At 54.9% G+C, this 24,341-nt stretch overlaps 2 protein-coding genes across 3 annotated transcripts in view; one reads left to right on the forward strand and one right to left on the reverse strand.

The window, feature by feature from the left end:
• Positions 1–18,963, reverse strand: part of GALNS (galactosamine (N-acetyl)-6-sulfatase) — a 31,394-nt gene extending 12,431 nt beyond the window's left edge. The window contains exons 1-9 of the mRNA XM_079800170.1: positions 18,747–18,963; positions 13,559–13,682; positions 12,731–12,805; positions 11,861–11,963; positions 8,653–8,796; positions 5,219–5,285; positions 5,010–5,137; positions 4,288–4,427; positions 1,764–1,867 (exon numbers count right to left, since the gene is read on the reverse strand). Coding sequence (XP_079656296.1) covers positions 1,764–1,867; positions 4,288–4,427; positions 5,010–5,137; positions 5,219–5,285; positions 8,653–8,796; positions 11,861–11,963; positions 12,731–12,805; positions 13,559–13,682; positions 18,747–18,863 — 1,002 coding nt within the window. The 5' untranslated portion in view covers positions 18,864–18,963. The remainder of the gene's footprint in view (positions 1–1,763; positions 1,868–4,287; positions 4,428–5,009; positions 5,138–5,218; positions 5,286–8,652; positions 8,797–11,860; positions 11,964–12,730; positions 12,806–13,558; positions 13,683–18,746) is intronic.
• A 44-nt stretch (positions 18,964–19,007) lies between these two features.
• Positions 19,008–24,129, forward strand: TRAPPC2L (trafficking protein particle complex subunit 2L). 2 transcript variants are annotated; one of them, XM_079800173.1, is made up of 5 exons: positions 19,008–19,072; positions 20,474–20,623; positions 21,580–21,667; positions 21,801–21,880; positions 22,846–24,129. In XM_079800173.1, exons 2-5 carry the CDS (start codon positions 20,508–20,510, stop codon positions 22,889–22,891), a joined length of 330 nt encoding a protein of 109 aa, XP_079656299.1. In that variant the 5' UTR covers positions 19,008–19,072; positions 20,474–20,507; the 3' UTR covers positions 22,892–24,129. The 2 variants fall into 2 exon arrangements, with proteins under 2 accessions (XP_079656299.1, XP_079656298.1); XM_079800172.1 differs by having other exon boundaries at positions 19,012–19,072; positions 20,451–20,623.
• Positions 24,130–24,341: the final 212 nt, after the last annotated feature.

Below are 24,341 nucleotides of genomic sequence, written 5' to 3' on the forward strand. Positions count from 1 at the left end.
GGGGCTGCGTAGCTCTGTGCGATGTTCTCCCTCCTCCAGGGAGCAGGGCCCCGAGGGCAGGGAGCCCGGCAGGCAAGGGGCAGAGGGTCCCAAAGGCTGGAGTTTCCCACAGGCAGGGCGGGTGGGGAAAGGGGACCCTGGAGAAAGAGACGGTAGGGGAAGGTGTGGGAGGCACCTCGACTCTGACCCAGCTCTGCCGCCTGCCAGCTGGGAGGTCCCGACGAGAGACTGCCTCTCACTGGCCTCAGTTGCTGACACGGAGAATGGGGGTGAAGACGGTGATGGCAGGCTCTCCGGGTTCTCCCCACTGACCTGGCTCTTGCACCCAGATCCAGAGTTCAGGATGGAAGAACTGGGTGGGCTCTGGGCGAGGCCCCGATTCTGGACCCTGTGAATATTTTTCCTTACACAAGAGAAGGGAAATCAGGTTGTCAATCAGCTGAGCTTAAAGCAAGGGCTGATTCTGGCTCCTCGTGTGCACCAGGGTATCACAGGGTCCTAACACTGGGGAAGTGGCAGGGGGGCCAGAGTCAGGGTGATACTTGAATGGCCACTGCTGGCCTGGATGATGGAGGGAGGGACCAAGGGCCAAGAAGCCTGAAAAATCAAGGAAACTGGTTCTCCCCTGGAGCCCCCAGGGGGAACCAGCCCCACGACACCTGATCTTAGCCCCTGCGGTGCTGGACTGCCAACCTCCACACTGCGGGAGAGCGAAGGTGCGGTTCCAGCCCTTTGTTGAGGTGATTGTTTCGCAGCCACCGGACTTAGGCCCCTGAAGGTACGGCTGTGAGGGCTGAGCTGACACCAGCACTGCCAACAGTGTTCTCCGAAGAAGCTCATTAGAAGGGAAAAAAGACCAGTTAAGCCAGTGAATCACATGCCTACGAAGAGTAGTCTCGGCCCTCGAGGTGCCTCAACCAAGGTGTCCAGTTGAGGGGGGCTCTGAGAGTGAGGGCTCTGAGGAACAAGACACACACCTCGTCCAGCAAGAGGCCCGGGCCACCCAGCCTTGTGGTTTGCACCTATGCCCTGCAGACAGATACCAACCACACGGTCAAGCTGCTGCTGTCTCTGGGAGCGTGTCCACAGAAGAGTGGCCTGGGAAACGCACTTTGGGAAAAAGGTTCTATGGCTAATCAAGATTTTAAAAACTCAGCTTGCGCCCTGGCTGGTTTGGCTCAGTGGATAGAGCGTTGGCCTGTGGACTGAAGGGTCCCAGGTTCGGTTCCAGTCAAGGGCATGTACCTTGGCTGCAGGCACATCCCCAGTAGGGGGTGTGCAGGAGGCAGCTGATTGATGTTTCTCTCTCATCGATGTTTCTAACTCTCTATCCTTCTCCCTTCCTCTCTGTAAAAAGTTAATAAAATATATTAAAATAAAATAAAAAAAGAACTAGAATTAAAAAATAAATAAAAACTCAGCTTGCTCTATGCCCCTTCCAGAAGTTCACTGTACACATGGCACACCAAAGGCTCTGACAAGTCCTGCAGGAAGAAACCGGTTCCACTCAGTGGCACTCAGGACTGCCACATTTATTATCCGCTGATGCCTCTTCCTCCCTTGGCAGCTACCAACACCCCATGCCATGTCCATGGAGGACCTTTCCAGTCCACCCCACACATCCCTCACTCACCAGCGGCCTCCCTCAGGAGGGGCCCCGTTTGGAGGAGAGCAGGGAGTAGAGGGAACAGGTCCTTAGGGGGCAGAGTCTCCACACCCCAGGATGACTGCAGGCCTGGCCACGTGGCCAACCTCTGACTCACCTGGCCTGCAGGGATGCGCCCGGGCCACCACACAATCGCAGGCTCCCTCATCCCACCTTCAAATGTGGTCTGCTTTCCGCACAGAAAGGGGCCATTACTGCCTCCTGGGGAGGGAGAGTTGTTGCCCATCAGCTGTCTCTATTCTGAGTCCCCCCGGCCGCACACGCCTTACTGGGGCCCTTGCCAGCTCCTGGCCCCACCCAGCAATTCAAAGGCAACACTGCTGGTACACCGAGGCACCGAGACCATCATGGGGGCAAAGCACCAGCACCAGGTTGGGATGCCTCGAGATGGCTCTGACCCAGGCAACCATCCTGGATGAGGTTGTAACACGGTGCCCATTTTTTTGGTCCTGAAATGAAGAGCAACCACTCAGAAACAGAGAACAGGACCACTCTGTTAGCACAAGACACAGACTCCCTTTAAGCAGAGCCACGGAGCATATCCCGACAGCAGGTCACTGGGACTGTTCGCTGCTTTTTAGGTACAACCTCTCTTAAACGTCAGTGTCTAGGAACGTCCATGCATGTTTGGGGAGTTGGGCAGGGTAGTTAACATGCATCAGTCCCCGGGTCCCGGGGGGGGGGGGGTCCCATCACGGACAGGATGCAGGTTCATTTCTGACAAGCCCTGCCGTGAGCAGGTGGTCCCGAAACCATGCTGGGGAAGTGTCAGAGGGTGGAGCCCCCAGCTCTGGCTGATCCAATGTCCTGCTGGGTGGTGGGTGCACCGATTTTTACCTCCTTGTCATTTGTATCTTTTTAGAGATGCCCACAGAGGTTCTGTCCGTATGAACTATTCCATAAAGCAGAAACAAAGGCTGGGGTGAGTAAGCTCCAGTCCAGGCTGGGAGGTTGGTGGTCCCGGCAAGACTGGGCTGTCAGGGCTGGGCTCTCCTGAGTGTCCCATTCAGGGCCCAGCAGTGACACCAACATTCAACTCTGGGCCTTTGCTGGGAGACAGGGGTCCACCCCTTCTCCAGGAAGAAGAAGAAGCCCCTCCCAACTTGAGGCTGGGCCACTGCAGGACCCTGACTGCCCTGGACCAGCCAGGCCCGGACTAGGAATGGCTTTCTGTTGCCAACAGGGTCGCTTCTTGGCTTGGGCCGGCTATGCTGTTCCTGTCACTTGAAATTCCGGAGCCCCCAAAGCTCCCTGACCACGGGGTCCCCAGGGCCTTCAGATGCAGGCCGGTCCCTGTGGGTTGACTGCTGTCCGTGGCCTTCCTTCCAGAGCTGCCTGAGTGACTCAGGGCCCTGCTGAGGCCCTAGCATTTTTAAAGAACAAGATCAGCCCTGGCCAGTGGCTCAGTTAGCTGGAGCGTCATTCTGCACTAAAAGGTGGTGGGTTCAATTCCCAGTCAGAGCACATACCCAAGTTGTGGGTTTGATTCCCGGTCGGGGCACAGTGGGAGGCAACCGATGTTTCTCACATCGGTGTTTCTCTGTCTCTATCTATCTCTTCCTTCCTCTTTCTAAAATTTTGTTTAAAAAAAAAAAAAAGAAAAGAAGAAGATCAAAAGACATGCGACCACTAGGGTGAACCTCTTACAGATAACGAAACGTGGCCAAGGTACATGCAGCCACTCGCTCCACAAGCTGGAAATCAGCAGGTATTGAAGGACCTGAGGCCACGGCTCTCAGGAGGCCTGCAGGCTCTGCAGGCCCAGCTCAGGGGACTTGGTCCCTTCCTTCCTGGATACCCTACTCATCAGGCCTTAGTGAGGGAGTCTTGGGGGCTCAGGGGGCTCAGGGGGGGGGGGGGGCAGGGGCCTGGGCTTGGCTGCCAGGGAGGCTGGGAAGTGTATCTCCTGTATTTTTATCTCCTGGGGAGATGGACATTGCCACCAACATGAAGGCAGGCTCCCTAAACTCAGAAAAAGATGCAAATGTGGCTGGTTAGATATGTGACAATGATGTTGTGCCTAAGTTTAGAATAAAAACGCTGATGGAGAACATCAGTGCTTTAGAGGGGAAAGCCCAGAAGTGACCTCATTCAGCTCCTAAATGTGCAGGAGGCTGAAGAGACGTTCCCAGGTCCAGTCAGTGGCAGAGCTAGGACCGAGTGAAGGTCTTGGCTTGGTCTCCGTCCTCCCCACCGAGCTCCCGCTCCTGACCGGGTACCTCCAGGGGAGCCAGAAACAACAAACAATTCAGAAGCGGGGCGGCGGGCAGTCACTTTCCTACACTGACACCCCTCCCTGGGCCAGGAAAGGCCGAGGCGCCCCAGCCTTTCAGGGGAGGAGGGTGCGTCACAGAACGTGGGTGTTGGTGGGCCGTCCCACCAGGCTCGTGTGTGACCAGGCCCAAGCCAACCCCATAGGGCAGCTCTCGGGTCTCCTCATATTTGTTCCTACTGGATGGGGACCCAGGAACAAATCCAGGACATCTGCCTCACTGGATGAGGTTTCCGGGGCAGAATGGACCCTTCACTCTGCCCCAGGGGTGGCTGAGGGGACCTGAGCGAGCCTTAGGGGAACAGTATTCTGGAGTGCAGTCTTGTGTGGGGACACTGTAAATACTTGCCTTCTTTGGGAGCAGAAATGAGGGCGGCACCATTGTCAGATGTGAAGAAAACAAATGTGTTCTCCGCGATCCTCAGGTCCTGAAGCAGGTTCAGGATCTTCCCCACACTGTCATCGATCTCCCGGACAGCGTCGCCGTACCTACGGGAAAGATGGAACACTTAGCAGGTGGCCAAGGGCACCGGTGTGATCCAAGACTTCAGGGGTGGACAATGAAACAGGCTGTAAATTCACAAAGGAGGAGGAAAGTTCAGGTTCTCAGAGCTAATCTAGGAGAGCGCCGAGCACACTGCTGCAGCCTCCTCCCACCAAGCCTGGGCTGATGGATAGCTCCAAGGCACAGATGCGTCAGTCTTTTTCTACAATCGATAACTAAAAACATAATGGCCCGGCCAGCGTGGCTCAGTGGTTGAGGACAGACCTATGAACCAGGAGGTCACAGTTCAATTCCCGGTCAGGGCACATGCCTGGGTTGCAGGCTTAATCCCCAGTGTGGGGTGTGCGGGAGGCAGCCGATCAATGATTCTCTCTCATCATTAATGTTTCTATCTCTCTCTCTCTCTCTCTCTCCCCCTTCCTCTCTGAAATCAATAAAAATATATTAAAACACACACACACACACAACCCACATAATGGTATTGAGTGCCCTGTCCCTGGACGTAATCAAGCACAGCTGAACCTCCCAAGTGGGAGAGGCCTATGTCTCTACCACCAGGGACTCACCGCCCTCGCTGACTGGTGCCTAGGAAAGGCTTAGAAGCATAAACAGGTGCATGTGTGGCGTCGATGGCCCAGTAGAGAAAGAAGGGGTGCTGAGCTGCCTGCTGCCTCTTAATGAAATCCAGGGCTTCCTGAGGAGAAGAACACACCATCTGCCCCTGCCCGAAGGCGGAACTCCCCGCCCCAGAGCCTGCCAGCCCGGCTCCCATTACCTGTAAGTAGATCTGGGTCAGGTTGGCTTCTCCAGTTTTGTGATTAATCGGAAATTCTTCATAAAATCTGATGAACAGATCCAGAGAGAAATTAAATTTCAGGTAAAGAAAGCTTCTTCTCCATGATTTCTACAGGCAGTCATGAGCCTCATTTAAAAGAACGACGGAAATGCTCAATTTATGAACAAATGAAATTGGAAGCTCACACTGCTCCTGAGGTCATTGTCTCCTCAAGGACAGAGTGGGGCTAAGACTGGATGCCATGGTCACCATTTAGGAGAAGGATGGGAAGCATTGTGTAAGGGCAGAGAGGGCAGCGAGAGAGACAAAGGCAAGAGGCAGATCCTATTTACTTAGGGCTGGGGTGACCACTGATGAGTGTGAGTTTTCTTTCTGAGGCGACAGAAATCTTCTGAAACTGGTGAATGTACTAGCAAATGCTGTGAATGTACTAGAAAGCACCGAACTGCGTATCTATCTATACTAATAAAAAGGCAATATGCAAATTGGTCACGATGCCCTTACAGTAACAACTGAACAGCAGGCTGTGTGGGGCGACCAGGCCGGCAGGGGTGTTAGCAAGGGACGACCAAATGACTGACCAGCAGGCTGCGTGGGGTGACCAGGCTGGCAGCAGGGCAGTTGGGGGCGAGCAGGCTGGCAGGAGGGACAGTGAAGGGCGACCTGGCTGGCAGTGGGGGGGCAGTGAGGGGCGACCAGGCTGGCGGGGGGGGGGCAGTTAGGGGCGACCAAGCCAGCAGAGGGGGGCAGTGAGGGGCGACCAGGCTGGCGGGGGGACAGTTTAGGGTGACCAGGCTGGGGGGGGGGTGCAGTTGGGGGTGACCAGGCTAGCGGAGGGGGCAGTTGTGGGCAACCAGGCTGGAGCGTGGGGGCAGTTGGAGGTGATCAAACTGGCAGGCAGAGGCGGTTAGGGGTGATCAGGCTGGTGGGGGGGGCAGTTAAGGGCGATCAGGCAGACAGGCAGGTGAGCAGTTAGGAGCCAGCAGTCCCGGATTGTGAGAGAGATGTCTGACTGCCGGGATCTGGCCGAAATTGGCAGTCAGACATCCCCTGAGGGGTCCCAGATTGGAGAGGGTCCAGGCTGAGCTGAGGGGACCACCCCCTCCGGCCCATGCACAAATTTCATGCACCAGGCCTCTAGTATATATATAAATATATATATAAAGAGGTAATATGCAAATTAGCCGGGATGCCTTAAGGCATCACGACTGGCTCAGGAGGAGCTGTGTGTGCAGATGGGTGGGAGGGGACTGTGTGCTCCCCACAGCCCCAGTGGCCGCAGGGAGGCTGGGGCTGGGCGCAGGCTCCAGCGGACATACACCAGGGGTGGGAGCGTGCTCTGAGTGGCTGCGGCGTGGCTCGGAGCACACCCCCACCCCAGCGGACACACACCAGGGGGGCCTCTGTGCGTGAACTGCAGAGGAAATACATTTTCTGACTGCTTATTGGCTAAGCTCCCTGTATGCCGCCACTCACAGTATTCTTGGTAACTTGGGTAATAAGAATCCAAGAAGGTGATCTAGTGATCTAGGGTTTTTCCACCTCACTCCTGGAGGAAAAAACAAAGGTCCGCTGCTGGAGGAGCTAAGAAATGTCATATCCTGCCCTAACCGGTTTGGTTCAGTGGATAGAGCCTCGGCCTGCAGACCACAGGGTCTGGGTTCGATTCTGATCAAGGGCATGTACCTAGGTTGCAGGCTCCTCTCTGGCTGGGGCCCAGGTCAGGGCTCATGCAGGAGGCAACCAATCGAAGTGTCCCTCTCACATTGATGTTTCTCTCTGTCTTTCCCTCTCTCTTCCCCACTCTCTAAAAATCAATGGAAACATATCCTCAGGTGAGGATAAAAAAAAAAGAAAGAAAGAAATGTCATATCCTATGAGAGACACATCTTGAAAATGCCTAAAGAAAGTTGTCATTTTTTCATGGTGAAGGGACTGGAGTCCGTTTTGATGAAAACACCTTGGCAGCTGCGGCGGCCGGCAATGGCAGCAGCAGCGGGGTGATGGGGGTGGTGCCTTCCCCTGATCAGCCTGGTCACCTCCTGATCAGCCTGGTCACCTCCTGTAGGGAGCAGGCCTAAGCCATCAGTAGGACATCCCCTGAGGGCTCCTGGACTGTGAGAGGGGGCAGGCTGGGCTGAGGGGAAGGCACCAGTGCACAAATCACCCCCCACCCCAGTGCACAAATTTCATGCACCGGGCCTCTAGTTTTAAATAAATGGGTAAACTGTCTTGTGTGTGAATTCTCTTAATAAAGCTACTATTAAAAAAGGCAAGGAAGCCCTAGCTGGTTTGGCTCAGTGGATAGAGCATCAGTCTGCGGACTGAAGGGTCCTGGGTTCAATTCTGGTCAAGGGCACATGCCTGGGTTGTGGGCTCAATCCCCAGTAGGGGATGTGCAGGAGGCAGCCAATCAATGATTCTCTCTCATCATTGATGTTTCTCTCTCTCTCTCCCTTTCCCTCTCTGGAATAAAACAAAAACAAAAAACCAAAACACAAAAGGCAAGGAGGTGGCCCAGCTTCTTGGTCCACTGATATATAATGAGGACCAACCAAAAATCCTATATAATAAGAGGAATATGCTAATTACCCGTTACACCTTGAGGCATAACGACCAACTGCTTAACGACCAAATCACGGATCTGCAGGAGGGTGGGGCAGCGAATTACAAGCGGTGGCGAAAAGCTACAGGAGGGGGCAGGGCAGCAAGCTATGAGGTGGGGGAGAGGGGAGGGGACGGAGGGAGCTACAGGAGGACGGGGCAGTGGGCGGAGAGCTACAGGAGGGTGGCAGAGAGCTACTGGCACACGGATTTGTGCGCAGGGCTACTAGTTAATAATAAAAAAGGAAGAAAGAAAAAGTAAGCCAAACAAAACTCAAGAAAGATCAGGGCCCCACCTGGTATGACCACTCTGTACGTACCCCACTGCCAGGACAGGACCAGGGCAATCCTACGGCCACCTGTCCTTTAGATAGTGATTTGCTCTTGGCAGATTCACAAGTAGGGTTCACCCCATCAGATCCTCTGTGATGATCCCCATTTCCTCAACATCTAGCGTGCAGCCAACATGCCAACTTGGCCTCTGGAGCTGGAACCCAGGACCTGCCACAGGGCTGCATGGACCTGAGCCCGGAAACCACGTGAATGGATACCATGTGAACACACCTTTGGCTCTCTTCATATTTTCTAAAAAGGTGAGAGGCCCCCTAGGTGTGGCTCAAGCAGTAGCCCAGGCCATGAGTCCTATACCGCTCGGGGCAGGACAACCAGCTGCCAAAGCAGGGCCCAGCACACCGGAACTCCAGTGCTGGTGGGCAGGTGTTTCCAGAAACCCCGTCCAGCTCCTGGGCAGCCCCAGAGGGCAAGGGCTGGGTTCGGCATCTAAGGGCGAGAAGGGAAGGGACCATTACCTGCCGACCATCTCCCAGTCCCGGTACACAGGGATGTTGGGCCTGGCCCTGTTGTCATAAGGTCCAAAGTGACAGTTGGGGGATCCAAACCACTCATCAAATCCATGCTTCAGGGGGTGGAACCGAGGCCTGTGGCCCAGATGCCTGGAAACAGGAAGCCACGACACTTCAGGAAGTCCCACATGGGGCACCCCAAAGTTCCAAGCAGCAACAGCCCATTACCTTCACAGAACATTGAATGAAAGAAATGTCCCTCCAGCACCCAAAGTATGCTAAGCCCGGGCACAGAAAGACCTCACCCCCAAGGAGACTGCAGGACTGCCTGCCCTCCCCCAGCGAACCTGCCAGGCTATAGCTAAGGGCCACAGACTGGGACAGTGCCAGGACCGGCTAGTGCTGCTCACCAACTCAGTGCCTTGGCCAGAAATGGGGATGGGTATGACTAGAAGAGAACACAGCAATTTGCCTGTAGTGACAACTGTCAAGCTGTTCGGAATCCCAGGTGCTCTGCTTGGAGTAGAGTGGCCGTCTGCCAGCTCCTGCCACACTGTGGGTGTCATGCAAAGCCAGGCTGTGCCCTGCTTCCCTGTCCCCAAATGCCCCTTCCCCTTGGGGGCACTTAATGCTGGGTCCTCTTGCCAATGGGAGGGGCTGACACGCTCCCATTTGAATCAGGTTCCAGTGGTCCTGGAGCACGGCCCCACGTGTTCCTTGGAACTCAGGGCTAATAGAGGGAGTTCTGGGTTCCGGCCCCTGTGGAGCAGGCCCACTCCACCCTGGAAAGCGGACGGGTTTCCTAGGTTTTTGTTTGCGGGCAGCCTCTCGCAGCGACGTGTTTTTGGAAAGCTGTGTCCCTGCAGTGGAGGGTCCTGTTCCTCTGCTGCACTTGGGCAGGCCCCATCCTGACTGCTCAGAGGCCACGTGAACTCCAAGTTACTGTGAGCTCATTGCACCGCCCAGTCACTCGGTCAGAGGACGTGATGTGTGGCAGTGAGGGAGGCCTGGGCGGATGCAGGCCAGAACAGAGCCAGCCAGCACCTGAGCGACGGTAATGCATATCTTGGGGCCTCGGTTCCCCACTGCTGGTTGTAAAATGCTCTGCCTCCAGACAGCTGCCTGGCACCCACCTTGGGCCTCTGCAGCCTCTCTGCCAGGTGCGTGTCAGCTCTGCTGTGACGTCTGTGCTTTGTGCTTCCTGTTGTGACCTGTGTCTTCTCTGGGCCGCTGCGACGTGCCCGTCATTTCTCAATACCTCACTCCAGCACTGGCTGTGTGTGACTCTCTTGTGTACCCACATCCATTAGCTCAAATGGCCTTTGCTTAACAGAATGACCAGCCAACGTCCTCCTCATGTTGAGGTATCAATTCAAAGTGCTTATTCCGAAACAGCAGCGGGGCCAGCCCTACCCAAAGGAGAGCTGGATCGGCATCATATCTCAGCCCCTCTCACAGGAGTCCAGGTTCCTTGGTCGGGCTGGGGGAATCCAAGTCTGTGGTGCGGGGGCCCTGAGGCAGGACGTCAGAGCAGCCACAACCATGCCAGCCAACATCTCCCCACTACAGCCTTGTGACAGGACCCCCACTGGGTCGAGGAGAGGCCGAGCCCTTGACCCCAGGCCTCCCAGAACCAGTTCTTGCTCTGCCCCAGCCACCCTGACCCTGGCTCATCCACCAGCACCGTGTCCACCTCCTCGAGTTCCACCAGAGCTGCTTCTCTGGGCCCTGTCAGACTCCTTCGGCATTCATCTTTCTCCTCACAGAGATACACTCCCATTCCAGTTCTGGCTGCCCCGAGGCAATGGCTATGAATGGGAGGCCGCTGGACCCAAGGCAGCGTTGCCAGGCTGGGCACAGAGTCCCGGTTATTGGGGGCTCTTACTTCCGCCAGTGCAGCCCCGACGCGGCTCTGGCAGGCCTCACAGCCGGCCTCTGCCAGTCTCCCTGGGCCTTCCCGGCAATGCTTTGCACAGTGTAGGCACCAAGGGCTCCCTCAGCCCAATGCACCCCCACCAGCTCTATTCTGCAGCCACTACCTCCTCTGGGCTCATCTGTCTGGCAGGCAGCTCCCAACTTGTCTCAGGAAGGAGAAAGCATTCATTAGCCTCCAGATCACCAGGGTTTTCTGACGATTACTCTCCCAGTTTCTGCAGCTCTCCCATCCCTGTGACTGTCAACATGCAAAGAACAGCAGTTCCAAAGGGGCACCGACAAGGCACTCATCCTTGAGAAAGCACCGATGGTGAGTACCAGAGGCACAGGGTCCTCAGTGTGTTAGAGAGAAAATTAGGGATGGAAAATCATGGAAGGCTTCCTGTAGGAAGTGGGTTTGCTGTTCTCCAAAGGCCCCAACACCCAGAAAAGGATAGAGGATGCCTGACCTTTACACCAACCCACTTAGGCAGCCTCAGGGAGTAAGAGACAGAAATCGCTTAACATGCTTAAAACAGCATAAACAGCATGGATAGTAACGTGAGCTTCTACAATCATGATCATTTGATCCCAATGACTCCGCACTGCATGACTACATGACTATTCTCTACCTCCTGGTTGCTTCTTCTTCCTCCTTTTTTTTGCTTCTCAATGTTTCTTATTCTAGGGTGTTTTTAAAGATATTATAAAATATTTCTGAACAACATAGGAACACCTCTGTAACCACCAATCTTGACATGGCTTCTGCGTATCCTTTCTTATAGGACTTCTGTTCAGCTAGACTTCAGGCGGTTCTTGGTGATGGTTGTTCTGTAGCCTAGTTTTCATTTGATATGGTTGTCGGAGGAGGCGAGCACAGCGTTTACCTACTCTGCCATCTTGACCACTAGTTGCTTCTTCATTTCACCACCAGACAGAGAGCCCTTGTGCTTGCTGACAAAGTGTGTTATCCATGACAGCACTGCATGTGCAATAATGTGGCTCCTTCGGTGACACTGCGGCAACAGGCTGCACCAGGAGAGGAACAGGGAGAAGGGGCAGGAGGCTGGCCTGTGCAATACGCAAGGAGAACGATGGGCTCACAGCCAACACCCCCGCCTAGAGACGGGAAGTCCCAGCAGCACGGCCACCCCAGCTTTTGAAGGACTGCTGCAGACGTCCACACGGACCTGGAAGTCAAAGACTCTGCTTCTCACCCAAGAAGGTTTCCCCGTTTGGAAACTGCAGCAGTGACCGTGCGTGGATGCGCTCAGCCAGGCAGCTGTCAGGCAGGACTCACCACTTGCCCACGAGCTTGCTGACGTAGCCGGCCCCCTTCAGCAGCTCGGGCAGGAGGAGCTCGGTGTCCGGGATGCCGCCCACGATCTCCTGAGGCGTGTAGGCTGGAAGAGCACCACAGCGAGTGAACCACACACACACACACACACACACACACACACACACACACAGAAGTGCTGCCGAAGACCATGGGTCTGAAAACTGGCCCTTCAGTGTCAATGGGAAAAGCCCTGGTGAGGAGCTGGCCCTGCTGCACAGTACTTTCAGGGTCTTCCGAGCACTTCCCCAAAGTAAGCACAGTACTGGGTGGGGATGGACCTACAGAGGGGTTGGGACTATCAGGCAGAGCCCCAGGCCCCTGCCCCTGCTGCTGGTTTGCCCAGGGGTCTCCAGAACATGTCATCCGATAGCATGGGGGCCCCACTCACACCAGGCTCCCCTGTGCTTTCTATACTATGTTTCTCCAAGGGCTGTTCCCTGCTGACCTCACAGGGCCTGGCTTCCTCAGGCAGTGCTCCTTGAGGGGGTGGGGTGGGGGCGTGCACAACTCACCAGACTGTGCAGGGCAGCCCTGGGACAGAACGCGGCAGGGAAGGAGCAGTGAGCTGTGACCGGAGCTCTGCCCTGAATCCCTGAGACCTCACATTAACCTCACCTTCCTTTCTACTTGCCTAAAATGCATCGTTTATGAAAGTGCTACAATCTGTTTTAAAATGGCATGTTGTAATCCAACAAAGCCCCTGACCTTGGGTAATGAGTGCTGTCCTGGAGAGGGAAGGTCATATGTGAGAATGGGTGACACAGGCCCCTCCCTTGCCCCCTCTGGTCCTCGGCCTCCCAGACCTTTGGCGCAGCCCAAATGCACACGCACCGTTCCGGGCCTGCGCGTTGGTGGTGTAGAAGCCATTGCGGATGGGCAGACGTCCAGTGAGCAGGGCCGCTCTGGCTGCATGGAGGCAAAAAAACCCAGAAACACGATGAGAATGCTCATGCGTCAGGCCTGCGGCCAGCTCTGCAGAGCTTCTAAGTCCCCACCAGCCTCCAGAGCTAGGTGGGCAGACCACCCCTGTACTGACGCGCTCAGAGGCCAGTTGCCGGGGAGTTCTGGCCAGGCCCTGCAGCTCAGCGTCTCCAGCCCCGCAATCGCTTTGCCCGGCTCCCCTGACACTGAGATGCGGGTCCCAATGGCCCCTCGTGTGCTCCCCACCCAGCATTACTTTTCTTCTTAATGTCAGCATTCATGTAGAAGCCCCTCAGCAGCAGTGATTCTCCTGGACAGGAGGAATAGGCTGCCCCACCCCGGCACCCCACCCCCATCCCCGGGTGGAGAACCACTTCCCAGCCAAGCACTTCTGAACAAGCCTCAGCACTCAGCACCTGGAATTAGCACCACCCCATGCAGCGACTCTGGCTTCACCGATCCTTAAAAGGGGACAAGCCCTCAGTGGCCTACGGCGCCATGCCCCACACAAGGAGCCTGGGACCCAATGTGCTAGGAAGCCAACAGAAAGGCCCACACACCTGCCAGACCCCTTGGCCCTTAAGGAAATGTGGTGAAGCCGCCGCCTTTGTCAGGGCAGCCTGTTCCTCATGCCAGACCCCTCACCCCACTGGCCCCAAGCTGCACCGTGCCCACTCTCCCCTGCTGTGCCCACTTCCCCTGCCTACTCCCTGTGCCCGCAGGCCAGCCCTGACTTACATGGTGAGCACAGGGGGTTGGCCGTGTAGAAGTTTGGGAAAAGCATGCCCTCAGCGGCCATCCGGTCCAAATTCGGGGTCTCTCTGGAAGGCTCTCCATACACTCCCAGGTCACCCCACCCCATCTGCAGGAAAAAGCATGGAGAGGTGGATTGAACCTCCTCCTATCTTTGGGGTCCGTGACACAGAGCTCCCTCACAACCCAATGCCTGGCTTGGGCACAGGGAGCATGGGCAGCAGCTGAGCTTTGGGGCTCACCTCCACCCCAATCTCCACATAGAGAAGAAGCCCTCATAAGTGTGTTGTGCAGACTGAGACTGAACATCAAGTGGAAGGCTCCCCACAAAGCTGGAGTGTGGCCATGTGACCCAACTGCTCCACACAAAACCACATGCACATGCATAGCAGCATGGTGCATGATGGCCCAAAGGGAACACCCCCGTGTCCATCAAGTGAGCAATGAATAAACACAACATGGTCTAACTGCCTGGCACTGGGTTAATAGCTGCTCCCAAATTTATGTCCACTCGGAACCTGTGAATGTACCTGATTTGGAAGTGCAGATGTAATTAGCTAAGATGAGGTCATACTGGGCCCTAAGTCCAATGACTGGTGTCCATATAGGAGGAGGAGGCCCCGGTCGGTCCTCGCGGAGAGGTAACAGAGAGTGCTGGTTGACCCGCCCTAGCGGCCCACCACCGCGGCGGCAGCCACTCACTTCCCTCAACAGTGCTGCAGGTCCAATCTCCGGAGAACAGGCCAGCCACTGACGGGCCAGCTGCCACCGATCAAGTTGAATCATTAAGTCCTATCCGGCCTGCAGATGCACTAGGGCAGTGGTAGGCAAACCGCGGCTCTCGAGCCACATGCGGCTCTTTGGCCCCTTGAGTGTGGCTCTTCCACAAAATACCATGTGCGGGCGCGCACGTATAGTGCGATTGAAACTTCGTGGCCCATGCGCAGAAGTCGGTTTTCAGCTCTCAAAAGAAATGTCAATCGTTGTACTGTTGATATTTGGCTCTGTTGACTAATGAGTTTGCCGACCACTGCACTAGGAGGTGGCCAGCCAGTGCTATTGTTTCACTGTCACCCAAGACTTTCCCAACACAAGGTTTTATAGTGTTGAAAACAGAAAAACATGTCCTAGCCGGTTTCTCAGTGGTTAGAGCATCAGCCTGCGGACCAAAGGGTCACAGGTTTGATTCCTGGTCAGGGGCTCAATCCCCAGCCTGGGTCAGGGTGTGTGTGGGAGGCAATCAATGTGTCTCTCTCACATTGAGGTTTCTTCTCTCTCTCTCTCTTCCCGCTCCCTTCCTCTCTTCCACTCTCTCTAAAAATCAATGGAAAAAATATCCTTGGGCCAGGATTAAAAAAAAGGAAAACAGAAAATGGCATGCAGGGGGAGGAGGAGAGGTACTGCATGAGATCAAAACACTAGCTGTTTTCTTGACCGAGGAGCTGGCTAGGCTCCCAAGGTCTCAGAGTCCGCTTACTGATGGCCTTCACTGTATTTCCCACAGGGTGGGAGGGGGAGTTAGAGCATGGGAAGGGGCCCATGTTCCCATTTACTATATAAGGTACCCTGGATGTAAAGCTCTGCCTGCCTCCTCCATCCTGCTCCCTGACTGGCTCTGGGGCGGGAGTTGAGGGGGGTGTTTGGCCAGAGGCCTCGGCTCCACAGGCCAGCAGACCCCTCCCCAGCCAGTGAGCCTGGCTCAGGGGTACGAACTGAGTCTTCATGGGAGTGCGCCCTCTCGCTGGGCCCGCTGACCATAAAGGCCGGTGAGGGCACAGAGCAAGGGGCTTCTGGATCCCGCTGCCTGAAGTCAAGGCTGCCCCCGGCTGTACGGTCAGGGGAGTTTGGTCTCCTATTTTACAGAAGTCAATTTGCATGCGTTTTCTGTTATTCCCCACCAAAAAGTCCTGACTTGTCCACGTTTGCTGACCAGGGCAAAAGTCTTCCAGACTTCTTTGGTTTCAGCTGCCAGAGAAGCCCAAAGCCGTCAAGAAGGAAACTGCACCGGAGAGGCCCAGCACTGGGGCTCCTGGCCGCTGTTCCGGTTCCTGCTACCCCACCCCGGGGCACCCGAGCAGGGAGGCTCCCCACGTTAGCTCCTCTCGAGCAACCATACTCCCAGTGCTGGTCATGCTCCACTACCCAGAGCCTCCGCGGCCTAAACGACACTTCCAACAGAAACACACAGGAGCTACCTGTGCAAGTTTGCACTTTCTAGTAGCCTCATGAAAAAGGCAAAAAGGAAGACGAATGAGGGCTAACTGACTTTATTTAACTCAATACAGGCATACCTCATTTTATCTGCACTTTGCTTCTCTGTGCTTCATGGGTGTTTTTTATTTTATTTTATTTATTTATTTTTAATATACATTTTATTGATTTTTTACAGAGAGGAAGGGAGAGGGATAGAGAGCTAGAAACATCGATCAGCTGCCTCCCGCACACCCCCCGCTGGGGATGTGCCCGCAACCAAGGTACATGCCCTTGACCGAAATCGAACCCGGGACCTTTCAGTCCGAAGGCCAACGCTCTATCCACTGAGCCAAACCGGTTTCGGCGGTGTTTTGTTTTTTAATAAACTGAAGGCATGACTCTCCACCAGCAAAAACGTCACGACTCACTGTATTGTGATACTTGCTTTACTGCGAGACTTGCTCTGTTGCAGGGGTCTGAAACCAGACCTGCAAAATCTCCGAAGTATGCATGTATATCCAAAATGTTATCACTTCAACAAACCTCCAATAATCCGGAGGGCACACGGCTTGCTTCACACACCCACTGCCACCCTGGAGAGAGGGGGCAGGGGCAGCAACCTCACAGACACAGCCCTCAGCCGGAGTCTCACCATTCAAAAGGGACTGCTCGAACAAGCCTCGACAGGGGCTCCCGCTTTGAGAAGACTGAATATTGAAACAAGAAGCAAGCATTTCCAAGACTGACGTGTTGTTCATTAGGAAGCAGTTTCCCTACTGGCCATTAGGATGGACCAGCTGAAGGGCTGCAGAACCTGCTACAGAAGCAGAGTTCATCTGAAGAGTTCATGAGACTAAAAATAAGCATGTCCGGTGTTAGCTCTGGGTGGTGGCATTATGGATGGGTTTCTCATGGTCTTTTCAGGTTCATCTGAATGTTGTTAATTCTTCATAATAAAAAATCATTATGATAATAAAAAATTAAGTAAGATTTGTTGTTGTTGTTAATCCTCACCTGAGGATATTTTTCCCCCATTGATTTTTAGGGAGAGTAGAAGGGAGGAAGGGAGAGGGAGGAAAAGCGAGGAGAGAGTGAACCATCAACGTAAGAGAGTCACATTGATTGGCTGCCTCCCGCATGCGCCCGGACTGGGAATCAAACCTACACTGCAACCCAGGTACCTGCCCTTGACTGGGAATTGATCCTGCGACCCTTCAGTAAGATATGGGGTGTGGGAGGTGGGGTGGGGCAATGCTCTAATCACTGAGAAACACCAGCCAGGGCAAAGTGAGATTGTTTTTTTTAACATTCTTTTTCTTGTACTGAGTCTTCAAAATCTGAGTATATTTTACACTCTCGGCACCTCTCCATCCAGACCAGCCAGGGCTGTCCAACAGCCACGTGAGGCTCCTGGCCTTCGCCCAAAGGCTCCTGTGAGCGTCTCTGCTGGCCTTTTGGGGAACTCTGAGCTATATTTACTCACAACACTCTGACACCAACTGTGGGGATTTCCACACCAGCCACTTCTCCAACTTCCTGGGCACCAGCTGGGAGTCCAACAATTCAGTTCCGTTCTGACACTATCTACCTGGAGCTTGCCTCAGACCCCACAGGTCAAGGGCTCAATCCCACATGACTGACCCCCTTCAGCCGGCCATGAGTCCTGGGCCTCCTGAACTTCTGACCAACCTGCTCTAAGTTGGGAGTACAGACCTGCTCGAGTTCCACAATTTGCTAGAACAGCTCATAGAACTCAGGAAAGTGCTATATTTACTATTGCACGTTCGTTATAAAGGAAGAGGTGCCTAGGCTGAGGTCTGGGGAAGGTGCAAGGAGCTCCCCACTCTCTCCCGCTCCTCCACATGTCCCTGCTGTTTAGGGTTTTTTCCCCCAATGGAGGTCTTGTTCCATGATTGATTGAATCATTGACCTCTGGCGATGGAACTCAATCTCCAGCCACTCACTCTTCCCTCCCTGGAGGTCAGGGCTGTGCTGAAGGCTTCAACCCTCTAATCACACCTTGGCCTTCTGAGGACCTCATCCTGAAGCTACCCGGGGCCCCAGCCATCTAATTCATGACCACACCACAGACACCACTCTCACTCCAAGAGCTTTAGGAGCTGTATGCTAGGACACGGTCTTTGATCATACTACAGGACCTGACATCACAGCCTGCCCTCTGCCCTGCCTCAGTCCTCACATCACCGTGAGGAGAGCTGGGCGGAGAGGACACAAGGCTCTCAGAGCTCCAGTAACTTCTCCAAGCTCAGGGGAGTAGGATCTCCAACCCAAGTTTGTCTGCATCCCTACTTTACCAGAATTCCTACTTCACTCAGGTCTGGAAAAGTGCACAGGGGCAGAGTTGCAAAGGGACAAGTGAACCACTCTGCTCCCATGCAGGAATCCTGCTACTTTGCTACTCTCCAAAGGGCTGGCCCGGGAGTGTGACCTGGCGCCTGGGGCTGCACACACGCCTGACAGGGGACATTATTCCACTTCAGCTAAAGACCTGACCTTTGACTAGAATTCTCAACAGGGCCAGAGATTCTTGCCCAGGTGGACAGGGGCAGCTCTGGGGCAGGGCAGGTGCAGAGAATCGACTTTCTAAACAGGCAGAACCTCAGTCTTGGTCAGCTTGCCACTCCCTTCCCTGCCCCTGAACGCACTGGGTGGGAGGGCAGGGTTGAGCAGGGGCTGCTACGAGACTGGTCCTCACCTGGTCAGGGCGGCAGCTGATCTGGGCTGCCCTTCCACCCTTCCAGAGCGGGAGGGGCAAGAAAGGGAATAATGCAGGAGGGAATCTTCTCCCAGTCTGGACATCCCTACTCGCCCGCGAGGCTGCAGCCCGCAGGACCAGGCGCTACCCCTACACCGGCTGACCGCCCTCACGGCGGTTCCTCCCACGGGACTCCCCCACCCACGGCCACCCCCGCCTGCCGCCCGGTGCGCAGCGTTCTCCCGGAGCCCAGCCCGAACTCACATCGTCCATGAGCAGGAGTAGGATGTTGGGTGGCTGTGGGGTGCCACTGGCCCCCAGCACCGCTGCACTCATCACCAGCAGCAGCCGCCACCTCATCGCCGCAGCAACCGCCGCCATGGCAACCACGCCGGGCGCTGCCGAACCCCGGCGAGCGGCGGGAACCCGGCGGGCAGCTTTTCCGGCAGGCGGCGGGGGCGGGGCCAGGCTGGCTGAGTGACAGAAGGGGCGGGACCCGGGCAGCCCCGTGACCGGCTGGGTGGGGTCACGTGACGCGGCCGACCGGGCCTCCCAAGATGGCGGTGTGCGTGGCGGTGATCGCCAAGGAGGTGCGTACGCAGGCGGGCGGGTGGCCCCGCAGTGCTCCGGCGCTCGCCGGTACCCCTGCACAGGTCCCGCCCTCGCACTCCGCCTTCCCACTTCCCCGCCCTGAGGGCCCCGGAGGGACTTCGCGGAGCGGACGGCGCCTGGGCGGTTCCGGAAAGGCGCCGCCTACATCCGCTTCTGCAGCTGCGCAAGCGTCATCCCCGGGCGCCCGCTAGCCGGGACCTTCTTTCCCGCTCGGGCCCGGCACCCCCCTTGCCCCCTCCCGTATCTCCCCCTCGGGTACCCCCTTCTCGCCCCGAGCCAGCCGCCCACTTCTCCATCCTGCTCCACCGCACACTCCGGGCCACGCCGTCGCCCACTCAGACGAGAGACACAACACACAGCAGTCACAGTGCTGCTTTAAACACAAATCAGATCGTGTCACGCTCCCGCCTAAAGTCTCTCCAGTGCCTTCTCCCTGCTACTGTCTGAATTCCCTGCCCTCCCACCTCCGGCCTTTGCACCTGGAACTCCTCTCCCCCTTAGCCCCCTTTTCCCATCTTCCACCCCCTTCACTGGCCGCTAGAGGTTTAACTTCCTTAGAAAGCGGTGTCTGAATCTTGACACTGAGCTGGGTAGCTGTCCTCATGCCCCTATTACAGCGCCCTTCTGTGTCCTCTGTAAGACCAGGCTTAATGAGGCGTTCCTGCCTTGAAGCTCCTGGGTGCTGGCTTCCTTCTTAGCTACAGCACGGTATTTATTTGTTGGTGGGATTTGGCGACTGCCTCCACCAAATGTCAGCCCCATTAGAGTAGGGACAGTGTAGTGTTCACTGTATCTGGTCAGCGCCTGGCAAGGGACAGAAGCAGTGAATTGTGACGTGAGGAAGCCCCCAGGAAGATGCTGTTAACTCCGAGATCGAGATGGTCAGAAATGGGTATGAAGAGATGGAGGGAGGTTTGAATCGAGCCTGGAAGAGCTTAGTGAGAGGGCAGGCCAGTGCCTCTGCTACGGTGAAGAGATTGCAAGAGGCGGTGGATCAGGAAACAGCCAGTAGTAGGGGGCCAGGAGGAGAGGGCATGCTGTGGCTGGGCCCCACAGGGGAGGGAAGTGACCTGTCCAGGTGACAGGTTAGTTGTCAGACTGTGCTCAAATCCATTTTTGTGAGCCATCTTTTTTTTTTCTGCCCACCCTAGAGATGCCCCTTTGCAGACAATATGTAGGGCAGTGCCCACAACAGTCTGGAAGAGTAACCAACGGGTTCTAGAGAACGAGAGTGTGTTCCTGTGGCTAGTTGGCACTTGCCTGGTCCTCCCCGCTAAGTGCTCTGGCCTCGTTTTCATAATCGGTGCACACAGAGCGGATTCACATCACTTCAGTTGCCGTCATCCTCTCTTGCAGAATTACCCTCTTTACATCCGCAGTGTCCCCACGGAGAATGAGCTCAAGTTCCACTACATGGTGCACACGTCCCTGGACGTGGTGGACGAGAAGATCTCTGCAATGGGGAAGGCCCTGGTGGACCAGAGGGAGCTTTACCTGGGCCTGCTGTACCCCACAGAGGACTACAAGGTGTATCCTTACAGCCAGCAGGGGCCTGTCAGCGGGCTTCTCCCCACAGGGCTGGAAGCCAGGGATTCCGCCTGAAGTTGTGTGATGTACTGTAGGGTCAGATAACCTTGAAAGGCATTTTGTACCATCACTTGAAGAGAAAAAAGGTGAGGGCTTTCAGCCCAGGGGGAATTAGGGCAGCTTGAGGCTAATTGAGATTTTGCCCTTTTTTCCTTTAATTAGGAGGATAATATGGGAAAAGCCAGGCTTGAATTACCTAGAGACTTGTGACCTTGTCAGATCTATAAACCTGATCTGGGCTGCCCATAGAAGAGCTGGGGAAACTCCTACTTTATGCCTGTAAGGATTTCTTTCTCAGCGGGGCCACCAGCTCTGAGCAAGGAATGATTGGTTCACTCATTTCATTGTCAGGTGCAGCCCCACAAGTCACTATAAAATCTTGACCACTCCCTTGGGGCAGACGGCTTGAAACCCATGGAGTTCAAAGATGTTCCCACAAGCAGTAATGTAGCTTGCCCACAGTGATGCTTGCCCGGGAGCCAATGTTCTATGAGATGAAGTGGCCTTTAGAGGTGTAGACACTGCAGGCAGGATTTGTCCTTTGTGAAATCTCTAGCTTATCAGTTAACACTACCAAGCTAAGCATTGATTCATAAAGAGGGCAAGGCCTGGGCAGGACAGTCTTGGAGTTGGAATCAGGATGGGGGTTAGCTGCCTGCCCTTTGCTTCTCTAGTAAACACCAGAAGCTGCCCCCAGGAGGTGTCCAGTCACACCCAGCAAGACAGGCCCAGCCTGGGGCATTTCCTGTGATGCAAGGTTTGCCATGTTTCTCCAAAGGGGCTCTGGAGCCAGGGGCATGCACAGATGGCCCTCTGTTTTCACACTCTCTAGTGAGGCTGTTTCATGTTTGTCACTGTGTCCCTGTGTTGACAGCTTGTTCCCTAACCAGCTGTGCAGATATGGCTATGTGACCAACTCCAAGGTGAAGTTTGTTATGGTGGTGGATTCTTCCAACACAGCACTTCGTGACAATGAGATTCGCAGTGTAAGTGCAGGGGGTCTGTAAGCGGTGCCTGCGGCTGTTTGTTTTCCCTTTGTTTAAAAATGTTGAGAGGCAAAAAAAAATATGGCAGTAATCCTGTGTACGTGTGAATTAAAAATGTTGGTTCTTATTGCAGATGTTCCGGAAGCTGCACAACTCCTATACAGATGTGATGTGTAACCCCTTCTATAACCCAGGGGACCGCATTCAGTCCAGGTGGGCCTACTATCATGTTTGCTACCTTCATTTGTAGGCCCTGCCTTGCTAAAAGGCAATGATTTTGAAAGTAAGGGAGGGAAGGTCTTTTTAAGCAATGGACACTGTTCTCCTAAGGCAGCAATTCTGAAGCAGCAGAACTCTATTTTTTCAAGCAAACTCTCACCCCATATCTCCAACATATATAAAAAAAAAAAGATGGGACATGGGGGACAGAGCTTGCCCATTTGGTTTCCCATGTGCCCCCAATGGGTACTGGAGCACCATCACAGAACTCAGTGAGGGCTCAGGCATATGGACAGGAGCCTTCTGGGAAAACATCCTCCTGTTGCTGCCTGATTTTGTCTTTGATATTGAACTTGAATGGTGAGGAAATTGGATTGCAGATATCTTCAAATAGTCTCTTAATTTTGGAATGTCACGAAGTTGCTTCAGAAAGAAGCATTCACACACTCCAAGCCTGCTCCTGGGAATTCCATACATTTCTAGACGCGCTTCCCAAGGGGCTTCTTGCAGCCCGTAGGTGAGAGGACACTAGTGACCTGAGCCAGGCCCTTCCTCTGGTGCCCGTTATACTGTGTTTTGGGTCATCTTGGGCCCCGGGGGGAGAAGCCAGTGCTGTTATGTAGAACCTGTGTCTCCTGGGCTGTTCAGGGCAGTGACAGTCACTGTTCTCGCTGCACTGCAGCCCTGCACGCCCACACTGCAGCTCCTCCACCCTGTCTGGAAATCCAGCGGGCAGGACCTTGGGAAACCTGAAGGGAAGTGGGAGGCAGGAGACTTAGATTCTCGTTGCCAGGTATGGCAGGACACACGTCCTGGCCTCTTAGCTAAGTTCACTTACCTGGACGTTAAAGACTGACTCCCAGAGAGGCGTGGGACTCAGGCAGTGCCACAGAGCCGGCCTCTTGGCAGCGGGTGGAGGGCCAGGTCTCTTCTCTCAATTGGACTGTTTCTCTTTGCAGGGCCTTCGATAGCATGGTGACATCTATGATGATACAGGTCTGTTGAGTGAGAAGCTTGCTGCCTGCTGAGTGAAGAGAAGTGTTTTGTACATAACTGTATTGTGTAGATGTGTATTTATTATCATTTACCCCACATGGGGGCAAGGCCAGGTGGGGTGCATGTCAACTAAAGGTCTTGTGACAGCAGGTTTGGTGTTTTTCTTCTGCCGACGGTTTAACTAGAGAGAGTTTAATGCAGGACTTTTCAGGGATGGGGCCAGACAGAGATCAGGGACAAGCAGGGAACTGTTGTCCCCACAGGCACCAAGGGGCAGTGGGAGCTGGTTGGTAGGAGCCCACAGAGCTTGGAGCCCTGGAGAGGCTTTGGCCATGGGGCAGCCTCTCTGTCCCAGCGGCTGCTCTTGTGGCGCCCTCCAGTGGCTGACCAGGTGGGGTGCTGTATAAGGCCTCTGTGGCAGGATTTAGAACTCCCTCCACAGGGAAAAGTTCTCTTTCTGGTCTTGCATCAGCCTGATGTCTGGACTTGGCCCAACCTTGAGAGGCAGCTGTTACGAGATCTAGGCCACTTTGTGTAACTGAAGCATCTCACCTGTGGCTGTTGCTTTCTGAGCACGAAGGAGCCTCTTCCATCTGTTGGTGCACAGTGTTTCTAGTGGCTTGAGGGCTGGCCAGGGTTAGGCTCTGAGTCCCCTGCTGCGCCTCAGGCTAGAGGGCAAACTGCCTTCAGGGTGGGGGAGGGGGGTTACATTTGAGGAGGAACTGATGTAATTAGATGTCTACATTCTGTGTCCCCAGAGGCTTGCTCAGCCAAGTCCAGAGCACAGTCCTAATAGTTGACTGTGGCTGACGTGTCAGCCCCTTCTGGGGTCAGGCAGCCAGGTTCTTTGCCATTTTTGTGTCCTGTGGAGTAGGAGAGGCGACAGGGACCTGCTGAGTCTGAGCCCCGCCCGCACAGTCTGCTCCAAGTTGTACTCAGCACACACAGCTGTTGGCTAGCTTCTTTGAGTCAGCGCCCCAAGACAGTCGTTGAGTCCCTCCCTCCCACCCTCAGTCACTGGGGAGAGGGTCTCTGACCAGGAGGAAGGTGGCTCAGATCCTGGGAGAATGGGCTGTAACATTGGTGAGCCTCGGGCTGGAACTGGGAGATGAACTTTTCTTGGCACCCTTTTGGATTTCCTTCCCTTCTAACAAGCACAGGATTGCTTTTTTAAGTTACAGAAATAAAAACAACCACAGCTAGGAATGTGTGTTAACAACATGTCCCAGTCCCCCTCTCCCGCCTGACCACTGGTGGAAGTGGAAAACCTAGAGTAGGTCTGAGAAGTAGCAAGCAGGTGTTGGTTTCAATGCCAGTGGGCCGTTGGCCCCTCTCACAGGGTTTCTTCCCTGCAGTCCATGGTTGAGGTTTTGATAGTGATCTCTCCTGCCTGAGTAGTGGCTCTGATGGGGATTGCAAGTTGCCGACCCAGTAGCCATTCTTCCTTGCTTCCTTACTC

The sequence above is a fragment of the Cnephaeus nilssonii genome, assembly GCF_951640355.1.
Source record: "Cnephaeus nilssonii genome assembly, chromosome: 20".
In the NCBI taxonomy this organism is placed as follows: Eukaryota; Metazoa; Chordata; class Mammalia; order Chiroptera; family Vespertilionidae; genus Cnephaeus; species Cnephaeus nilssonii.

Bases quoted from the DNA above. Each gene is read 5' to 3' on its own strand.
- TRAPPC2L (XM_079800172.1), top strand. From the start codon at position 19,040: ATGGCGGTGTGCGTGGCGGTGATCGCCAAGGAG. The intron at 21,668-21,800 runs GTAAGTGCAGGG...TTCTTATTGCAG, and splicing joins GTGACAATGAGATTCGCAGT to ATGTTCCGGAAGCTGCACAA. The intron at 21,881-22,845 runs GTGGGCCTACTA...TTCTCTTTGCAG, and splicing joins GGGGACCGCATTCAGTCCAG to GGCCTTCGATAGCATGGTGA.